The sequence below is a fragment of the Epinephelus moara genome, chromosome 21 (genome assembly GCF_006386435.1).
Source record: "Epinephelus moara isolate mb chromosome 21, YSFRI_EMoa_1.0, whole genome shotgun sequence".
NCBI classification, from domain to species: Eukaryota; Metazoa; Chordata; class Actinopteri; order Perciformes; family Serranidae; genus Epinephelus; species Epinephelus moara.
In genome coordinates this window covers 20,024,815-20,035,064 of record NC_065526.1, presented here as the reverse complement: position 1 = coordinate 20,035,064, position 10,250 = coordinate 20,024,815, and the positions used below count along the sequence as shown (strand labels likewise).

The window sequence follows — 10,250 nt, the reverse complement described above, 5'->3', positions numbered from 1 at the left end:
GCTTACATTGTGCTTTTAATAAATACTACTCCATTGTTCAAAAATTATTAATTGTGTCTCAAATTATTCTAGGGGGGGACAGCTTTATTGAAGGGGGAGTCATGTCCCCCCTGTCCCCCCCGGGATTTCCGCCCCTGACGAGTTTAGTAAAACACACCAGTCAGTGCTGGTTTTTTTTGGTTGATACAAACTGTGAAAGATTTTTGTAACATATTGTGACAGTACGATTAATCATTTTGTACTTTACTCATGAGTAACATAGTAACAGAGTTTTAATAACAGTATTGGTCAACAATACTGACCATCTCGTTACAATGCCATGCTCTGCTGGGAAACCTTTGGTCCTGGCATGGATGCCACTTGAAGCACTTCACTCATCCAAACACCGCTGCGGACCCCACTTCATGGCAATAACACTCCTCGATGGCAGGGCCCCTCCCTCAGCAGAACATGCACCATTCCTCACCACAAACAATGCTAAGAAATTGCCCATGGAACATGACATAAAGTGCAAGGCATCAAAGTGGCCTCCACATTCCCCAGATCCCAATCTGATCAAGCATCCATGGGACATGTCAGTACCCCACCTAAAAACTGACAGGTCTCAAAGGATCCACTGCCAACGCCCCAGTGCCAGACTCCAAAGCACACCCCAGAGGTCCCATGTCCATGCCTTGGCATATCAGAGCCAAGTCCGAACCAAAAAGGCCCCACTTTGGATTGGGGGTACCTCTGGGGTACAGGCACGTCCCACGAATACTCAATCAGATTGGGACCTGGGGCATTTGGAGGCCAGGTCGATGCGTTGAGCTCTCTGTCACGTTCTTCAGGCCACTCCTCACCAGCTTTTCTGTGTGGCGTGGCGCATTGCTCTGCTTGGGGGGCCATTGCCATCAAGGTGCATCAAGGGGGGTGTACTAGGTTCACAGCAGTGTCAAGTGGTATCCACATGAATGCCAGGAGCCAAAAGTTTCCCAGCGGAACATTGCACTGAAACAAAATGGTCAGTGTTATTCACTAACCTGCCAGTGGTTTTAATGCTTTGGCTGATCAGTGTATACATATATTGCATATTGTCCAGCCCTACAAACAACTCAATGAGTAGATTCTCATGAACAACCTACTACATGCATATATGCAACACATACAGTTTATAAATACTTATCCAAATTGTATGCACAACTTAACCGTCATCACTCATCAAGCACGCCTGTATCCAAACAAGTCAACACCTCTTTAACATGTAGTTAACTAGCTAGCTGAAATTCCTGCTAACTTGGTTTTGTATTTTGGGATCAGGTCCTTCAAACTGACGTTAGTGCAGTCTGAGCGGAAGTAAACCATTTCTACGATTATGGCACGATAATTATCACAAACTCTCGCACAGCTCCAACAATAATAAAGTGATAATTACATAAAGCTTTAGTCACTTAAGGTCAGAAGTCTTGTCTCCACTTTGGGCGGACTGTACCTGGAAGATCCCGTGTCCTCGTGCCCGTCACAGCAGCAGCAGCAGCTTTCGTTTTCAAACCTCGGAGGTCAGAGATCCGTCTGAAGGTTTTGTTTGATACCCAAGGAAACCTGGCGTCTCTGCAGGATTACAAGTAACTTCTACTTAATTCTGTATTCATACACTCAGGTTTTATCTGCCGTGTGCAAGCGATGCCTTGAGTCAGTCAGTTACAGTGGACTGACAATGGACAATGGAGGTGCGTGAGTGTGGTGCTTGACCACCACCTAGTGGAGGAGTAGCGCTATCTTACTGTTGGCTGTGGAGTATTTACAAGAGACAGGAGTCAAAGCGAGCTGGGCTCAATGCTGCCTGTACAGGCTGTTGATGGTGAACAGCAACCATGTTCCATGTGAGAAACATAACGTATAAAATAACCTCCAACCATGTTTATTGTGCTCCTATAAATAGAGCTGTTTTCTGTGAGGAGGTTGTCTATCCCTGGTGGTCTAGTGGTTAGGATTCGGCGCTCTCACCGCCGCGGCCCGGGTTCGATTCCCGGTCAGGGAACTTCTTTTTTTTTTTTGCCTCCGCTGAGCTTGTAAAGTAGCATCACTCAGAGACGCATGTGGCGGCTCCTGAACCTGTGGTGGTNATTCGGCGCTCTCACCGCCGCGGCCCGGGTTCGATTCCCGGTCAGGGAACTTCTTTTTTTTTTTTTGCCTCCGCTGAGCTTGTAAAGTAGCATCACTCAGAGACGCATGTGGCGGCTCCTGAACCTGTGGTGGTTTTTGAGGACCACATCCTTTTGTGTGTATACAGGAATGTTAAAGATATCATTGAGGAAAACGAGGTTGACGTGACGTGATTGAATCAGGGAATCCGTGTGTCCACCACGGGAGAGGACCCTAATTGACTTTACATTGGCATTGTTTTCGTGGTGGCAGCACGTCATTTCAACCCATTACGTGCTGCCACCACGGAATGCGGTGTTAAGAGGTCGTGGTCATTTCACGTATTTCTGTGAGATCAGGTTGGCCAAGGTGTTAGTCTGTTTGTCTGTTTGTCTGCAAAATAACTCGAAAAGTTCTGAACGGATTTTCATGAAATTCTCAGGAAAGTTGATAATGGGAGAAGGAACAGATGATACAATTTTGGTGGTGATAGGTTGAAGAGAAGTGGATAAAATAATAAAATGGCGAGAATCCAAGCTGCTTGGCGGAGGCCTGCGCTCTCCGAGTGCTCTAGTTTTTAAAATAGTTTTATGTACTTGTGTAAATATATATATATGTAGTGTGTATCAGCCATATCAGTGTTATCAATTTTTATTACAAAGTGTCTGATTTGGTAAAGATCAACATTTTTAACATTTTAAATAAAGAAATAAAAATAAATAGCCTAGATATGTAAATTATAAATCAATTTAATATTTAAAAAATAAAAAATGAATTAAAATAAAATAATAATAATAATAAAAACAATAATAATAATAATAACTCAAACGTTTCCAGTTTCACAAAAAAACCTACCAGATTTATTACTAAACTCAACACAGTGCTTTGGACGTAACCAGAAAAGCCGAGTAGCCTACAAATTGTTTAAAGTGTTTCGATGTTGCGGTGTATGTATGAGAGAATAAAGAAACAGGAAGAACCTCTTTGTTTCCTGAAGCTTTGTACAGTACATGACGTCATGCTTCGTCTTCCCACAGTAAGCTGTCTTCAGACAGCACTGACAGTAAGCGACTGGGGAGGAGCAGGCGGAGGTAAAAACTTTTGAGTAACGCTATCTACGATCACGGCAGTGTAATGTGTAGCTGCTGTAGGAGATTATTTGTTAGATTATATTTATAAGCAGCTAACACCTGTAATATCTTATCATGGGTTTATCCATTTAGCACTTTTGAGAGAGGGTAGTATAGCTGATTGTGTAAATAAAACAAAACACCGCTAACTTTTTCTTGCTTTTCCTTTTAGTGTGTGGAAAAATGTAAAAGCTTTTGTAGGCAGTGGATATGTATATGTTGTTAAAACTCACATTTTAATATAAGCGAGACGAGAATCAAGACTCATTTTTAGAGAGCTGTTTGTTTGTGTTCGATTACCCACTGAGATGTCTTACCAGATGTTGGTCACTAAATTCAGGCTTTTAAAAAGGGGAAGTATAAACAGTCAGGAAATAAGTCAGTGTGGACTGATACGACAACTTCTTCAACCTACACAACATGCTGTATGCTCAGGAGTGTGTGTTTCTGTATGTGTGAATCCCCAAGGCTGGTAATGGAACTGCTTCCTCTCCATCCAATACTTTGGTCCGGTCTGCTGGTTTTGTGTGCCTCACAAAGTGGTGCGTATCTCTTGACATGACTCTCTCACACACACACACACACACACACACACACACACACACACACACACACACACACACACACTTAATGGATATACATTAATGAATGTTGGACTTCAGGTATTACTGTAATGTCGCATCTTTACAGCACCAGTTTGATTCGTCAAATACTTCTGGCTATCTTGTTTTCATCAGGGTGGTGTTGCAATTTCTGCTTTTCTTGTTTACAGTATTCGAGGAAACCAGCTTCCTGCACCCAATAAAGGGAAATGACTCAGAAAATGTTGATATATTAAACCAGTGGATCCCAACTGGTAGGTCGCAGGTCCATTCTGAATGGACCACAATTTTTTTTAAGTAAAGTGAATTTCTGGTACAGAGCTTTAATTCTGACGTGCTGTAGAATGAGTGACTGACAGACAGCTAGTTGACAGAGACAGGAAACTAGCTCTACGACATGGCCAAACGCAAATATGATGCTGATTAAATAAAACTGTGTGGATCGCAAACTAATGACTGAGGAGCCATGGCTGGACCAGTTGGGAAACACTGTATTAAGGCCTCGATCACACAGAAAGTGTTTTAGCAGTTGGAGGCGGCCTTTTGTAATTGTTTTTAATGAGAATTCAGCTTTTTGCTCGCTGTTTTTGCATTGCGACGTGCCTTGCATTTCTGCTGTCTAGGCACCTGGGGCCATATTCACAAACTTTCTGAGAATACTCCCACAGAGCTCCTAACTTAGCCTAAAAACTTTTAGTAAGGAGCTTAGGGGTGATGTAGGAAAGTTCTCGGAGCAACTCTGAGCAAGGAAGAGACAGAAACTTGTATCTTAGTAAGGAGGTGTGGTTGACCCTGTTGGTAGGTGTGATGCTTTCTTCTGACGGGTGTGATTGGTTGTCACAGACACGCCCCTTTGTGAGCCTGCAAGGTGTGAGGACACCCAGTGGAAATGAAATTGACTGCATCACAATATGAGATTGATAGTGTTGTCTGTTATAGAGCTTAGATTCTCTGCCCGAGCCTGGCCTAACCCGCGGGTCCCCCACCCCTCTGACGGGCCCAGGCCGGGCCCGGTCAGATGAGAGAGAGAGAGAGAGAGAGAGAGAGAGAGAGAGAGAGTGTCAGATATGAGAGAGAGAGAAATGGCTATAGGTTGGGGGTTGCAATTCACACATACAGAAAGAGAGAGAGAGGGCGGGTGGTAGAGATAAGTGGGAGGGACAGCTGCTTGCCGTGCCTGCAAAAAATATGCCCTATTCATTCAGTGTTTACCCAACACGCTCAATACATGGACATGCAATGACAAATTGTCATTAACTTATTACGTTATAAAAAACGATGAAAATATGGACTTACCCATGTTTAAAATGACCTGGTGAAGTGAAAAAACGAGTACTGACGGGAACAGACGAGTGGAGTCGATGTTTAACCGGCGTGGAGAGCGCAGGAGAAATGCGCTGCCTGTGTGGACAGTCAAGCGCGGCACTAATGCGCTCGGTGTGTCCTTAGCGTTAAGTGTAACGCCAACTTATTGAAAAATGTCGGGTTTAAATCGAGTTCGGGCCCATGATTACAGTTAATTGGACGGGCCAGGACGGTCTCGGACATAACGTGCACTGGCTTGGGCCGGGTCGGGCTGAATTTTTTGGGCCCGATCTAAGCTCTAGTCTGTTAGAGGGATCACTCTGCTGATGGAAGGTTGAGACAGACCCAAGTCATCACTGCTGCATTGTTTCATGTTTCCAGTTATTCATATATCTTAGTGTTGTGATTATTTTATTTCCTGGTGTTATAGCGTTATTTAGCGTTATATCCCAAATGAGATCTACCACAAACATTATTCCCGCACAATCTCATCTGTAGCATTTCATTTACTCACTGTCATTTTGTGTTTAGAGACCATTTCTCCGACCTCTTTGTGTTTCCACCATTTTCTCCTCTGCTTAGGAAACTCCTAAACCTCTTAGAAGCCCTCCTCCCTGCTCCTACCAGTCTTTCACCTTAGGAGCTCTCTTAAGGGCTAAGATGCTTTGTGAATAACTTTTATCTCTACACGGACCTAGTCTTAACTTTAAGGGGAAATTCTAAGAAAACGTCTCAATTCTAAGAATTTTCTTAGAATTTCGTCACTAGGAGCAACTCTTGGTAGGAGGAAGCTTTGTGAATACGGCCCCTGGTGTTTTTGCTGGAGCGCTCTGAACTCTTCGAGTCAAAAATACCGCAACTCAGAGCGGAAAAGTGCCCCATGTCATCTCAGCAAAAAAAAAAGTGTTGCGGAGCGTAGTTCCTGGGGGCTCCGGCAACACTAAACACCTGAGCTTGCCTGAGAAAGACTAAATGCACAAACCTGCTATTTTTAAATATCCCACTGCAGCCTGTTCTATTTTGTTCTGTGCAACCTTGTTCTGGGGACAATAAATGAGGTGCAGACTGATAAATGAGGAAATACAGTGAGCGCTGGACGAAGCAGTGAGTGACAACAACCCCGCCCATATTTAGGAGTACTGTTTGTGGTGGAAAAGCGAACCCAGGTTCTAAATACCGTGTCTGAGGAGCTACGTTTTGTTTAAGGTACCATACCCAAAGTGTTTGGAGTAAAATGGGCTTATGAGAAATTGCTGTTGAGTTGTTGAAATGTTTTTTTTGGCCATTGTTAAAGTCTTAAAGGGACAGTTCACCCCAAAATCAAAAATACATATTTTTTCTCTTACCTGTAATGCTATTTATCAGTCTAGATTGTTTTGGTGTGAGTTGCCGAGCAATGGAGATAACTGCTGTAGAGATGTCTGCCTTCTTTCCAACATAATGGTGTTATATTCTTGTGTGGTGTAAGAATAACGAGTCTCACTCGGTTTCAGTCTTGCATGAAAAAATAGCTGCCGTTTACTTCGCTGTGCCATTTGTACCGCCAACGCAAACACACACACGTAAGGCTCAACAACCCTGACGTAGAACGTCGTAATGTCGTAAAACAGAATAGTGTCTTACTCATACATAACAAATGGAACTGTATGGCACTTGGCTAGTGGTGCTCAAAATGCATCTATTGCTGGCTCACCTAGCACCACTGTGCTAGCTAACGTAAAAGCTCCAGCCTCTTGTCCATGAGTAGATGCAAGGTTCCCTCTGTGCATTGATACAGTTGGCAGGAGTTGTTTGGTAGAAAGAAAATAGTTCCTACATGAACCTGCTCACAACAAGGTCTGTGGATTATCTTGAGTAACCAGGTCATGATTTCTGGAAAGAGACATTGCTGTTGAGTTTTTCAGATGTATTTTTTTGGCACTCTGAGCACCACCATATATTAAAGAGAAGGCAGACATCTCTACAGCTGATATCTCCAACACTTTGCAATTCACACCAAAACAGTCTAGACTGATAAACAGAACTAAAGAAGAAAAATATGTATTTTGGATTTTGGGGTGAACTGTCTCTTTAAGCATGGTGCACTGCAGAAAAGAAAGTGCAACATGTTTTAAATTTTGATAGACTGGCACTGATGTTCAGACTGGTCTGCAGGTCACTGTGTGTCAAGTGAGAACTTGATGGCTTCTAATTATGTTTTCTCTCGTGCTATAACTCTTAATGTGTGTCCTCTTTTAATAGAGACGGAGGCCAACAGTCAAGATGTCTGCCAGCTGGAAAAGATTCATGGCGATGTGAGAATCAAAATGTTATTTCAACTTCCAGAGGCCACACAGGCTCGACAAAAGCTTCCTACTTTAATGAAGATTACATTTTTGATTTCTATAGTCTGTTCTTTATGTTTGAACTGTTTCAGATATATCCAGAGCGTACTTCAAAGAAGGGACATTATGTAGAGGAGCCTGAGGTGAATGATAATTTTCACTGCCTCCTTTATCCAACAAATACACTGAACTGCTCCTGGTCATTCCACAATCTACAGAAGGACACGCAGCTCTTTGTTCATATCAGGTATTCTTATTTTTTAAATGACACATAAAACTTTGATGAATACTTATTGATATAAATGTACACTTATAAAACCGGCATTTAAAAATTATAATATAGAGTGTTAATTTCTGTCTCTGTCTTTTCAATCAGTATTTGTGATGATGAGAGAACAGTTCGCTCTCTGAATGCTTCGCCTGGGGAAAGAGTCGGATTGAGTTCCTTACATCTGCATGAACATGGGAGCCATGTAATCCTCTGCTTTAACTTAACCCTGCACCACGAGTGGACGTTCTACACCTGCGCATACGACATGGACATGATAGGTAACACTCCAAGGCAAACACTGAGTAGTTGCTGAGGTCTTCATGTGAATCATTAAAATTGTGGCTGAGTTGTGGCTGGTTTTGAGGCTCATGTAACCACTGTTCATACTGTGAAGAGTTTTATTACTGTTACTATAAATGAAAGGATGTTTTGCTGCCTCTTGCAGCAGCTGGAGTCTGAGAAAAAAATGACTTTTTAGGTGGAACGTTAACTTGTAATGTTACTCAGTGCATGAGTTGATGACGTGAATGCATCAGCACACCTTAAATTTCACTGTGATAACTTTACCATTACTTTAGTTTTTATATGACATACACTTTTAGTAATGAGTGGATCTTCAAGTGTTTATATATATTAATTTCGACCAGATTATGCGAACTACATATATTCTGATCCTCACTCTGAGAAAAAAAAAAGCATCGCAGAGCGTAGTTCCTGTCGAGTCCGGCAACACTAAACCCCCGAGCTTGCCTGAGAAGGACTAAATGCACAAACCTGCTATTTTTAAATATCCCATGGAGAGAGACTCTCACTGCAGCCTGTTTTATTTTGTTCTGAAAATCTCGGCGTGCAGCCTCGTTCTGTGGACGATAAACGAGGTGCAGACTTCCCTCTGTGTCTACGGTAATGAGGAAATACGGTGAGTTCTGGACGGAGAAGTGAGTGACATCATTCCCGCCCACATGAAAGAGTAGGTTTGCTGTGGAAATGCTAGGGTCTAGGTACCATGTCTGGTAGGTAACTTTTGATTCCAAAGGTACCATACTGAAATGGTTTGGAGTCACCAATCAACCTGCATGTCTTTGGACTGTGGGAGGAAGCCACAGTACCTGAAGAAATCCACGCTGACTCGGGGAGAACATGTAAACTCTGCACAGAGGGCTCCCCCACCCTAGGTCCAAACCAAAAACCCTCATGGAGAACCCTGTGAGGTGACAATGCTAATCACTGCAGCACCGTGCCGCTGCTGTTGGATCAGCAAATAGAAAAAGAGACTCCTTGTTGAATGACGCTGTCCAGGATTTAGCCAAGTTTCAGTGAAACAAAGGATATTTCAGTTCCTGATATCCCGTTGGAAACTGATGCAGCACAGATGTGGTCCAGTTTATTTTACAACGCCTGTACAATAGCTGGCAGGATGCTGGTTCAGTTGGTGCCCATCTTCTTCACCTTTTCCTTGATGTGTACCGACTCCTTTGCTTTGAAAGGGACAGGTTGAGTTTGTTCAGGCATCTGATCAGAATGCCTCCCGGGCACCTCCTGTTAGGTTTCCTGGCCTGGGAACACCTCGGGGTCCCCCTGGAGAAGCTGGAAAAATGTTGCTGGGGAGAGGGACGTCTGGGGCACCTTGCTCAGCCTGCTGCCCCGGCAAACCGGCCAGGCATAAGTGGATGGAAAGGGACAGATGGATGGACGTTCGAACTGACTGATGAGTCACTTTCCTTGTTCTGATAAGTGACGCACAGCCACTCTAACACCAACCACAAAAAGCACCACCAACACTTACTAAACAGAAAACTCCTCCCCCTGTCTCTAAGGGCTGAGCCAAGCCACCCCGCAGAGGAAACTCATTTTGGCCACTTTTATCCACAATCTCATTCGTTCGATCACTACCCAGGTTGGTTTTGTTTGCAGTTTTTAATTTCTATTTAATTATTGCCATAATTGAATTAAAACTGGCTTAATAAATCAACTGAAAGACTGAACTTTGAATAAAACAATAGTGAAAGCTCCCCTCTCGCCCCCTCAAGGCACAATATAGTTTAGTCCATCCCTGCACTTAGATTCTTTTCTATACCCAGAGTGACCGAATTCTTATGCTGCTGGAGCACTAACGTACACCATCAACCTTCAAAAGGTGCATGAGATAGACATGTATCAAGAGAGAAAGGGCACCCACAGAGACTGCTTATGCATGGGGCTTAGAATATGGTGCTCCACTCCTGGTTAGTCCACCCGCAGAGATCATAAATTTTTTTTTTTTTTTTTTTGGTTTTAACTGAGAAACTGTGGTTTCCTGTGACAATGCCAGACAAAACAGTCAGTCAGTTTATTCACTTTATTAATCCCCCTGAGGGGAAATTCAATGTTTTCACTCTTGCTTGTCAATTACACACAGGTCCGAAAGACACACACATGCACAAACAGGACCTATACATGCACAAAGTGGAGAGATCTCAGAGTGAGGGGGCTGCCCTTTGGTCAGGCGCCCCGA

General features: G+C 43.3%; 2 protein-coding genes and 1 non-coding gene across 4 annotated transcripts in view; 2 read left to right on the top strand and 1 right to left on the bottom strand.

Annotated features, from left to right (window-relative positions):
• Nucleotides 1–1,714, bottom strand: part of LOC126382462 (caspase-8-like) — a 7,694-nt gene extending 5,980 nt beyond the window's left edge. The window contains exon 1 of one of the 2 annotated variants that reach the window (XM_050032343.1): nucleotides 1,472–1,714. The gene's annotated coding sequence lies outside the window, so the exon portion shown is untranslated. Of the gene's footprint in view, nucleotides 1–302; nucleotides 1,009–1,471 lie in introns of those variants that run through there. The other variant, XM_050032345.1, reaches the window with a different exon arrangement.
• A 234-nt stretch (nucleotides 1,715–1,948) lies between these two features.
• Nucleotides 1,949–2,020, top strand: trnae-cuc (transfer RNA glutamic acid (anticodon CUC)). The gene has a single exon. It is a non-coding gene; the product is annotated as a tRNA-Glu (tRNA).
• A 1,129-nt stretch (nucleotides 2,021–3,149) lies between these two features.
• LOC126382699 (granulocyte-macrophage colony-stimulating factor receptor subunit alpha-like) overlaps nucleotides 3,150–10,250 on the top strand; it is a 16,255-nt gene continuing 9,154 nt past the window's right edge. The window contains exons 1-6 of the mRNA XM_050032734.1: nucleotides 3,150–3,215; nucleotides 3,723–3,796; nucleotides 4,027–4,110; nucleotides 7,403–7,455; nucleotides 7,578–7,732; nucleotides 7,862–8,034. Of these exons, the coding sequence (XP_049888691.1) occupies nucleotides 3,730–3,796; nucleotides 4,027–4,110; nucleotides 7,403–7,455; nucleotides 7,578–7,732; nucleotides 7,862–8,034 (532 nt within the window). The 5' untranslated portion in view covers nucleotides 3,150–3,215; nucleotides 3,723–3,729. The remainder of the gene's footprint in view (nucleotides 3,216–3,722; nucleotides 3,797–4,026; nucleotides 4,111–7,402; nucleotides 7,456–7,577; nucleotides 7,733–7,861; nucleotides 8,035–10,250) is intronic.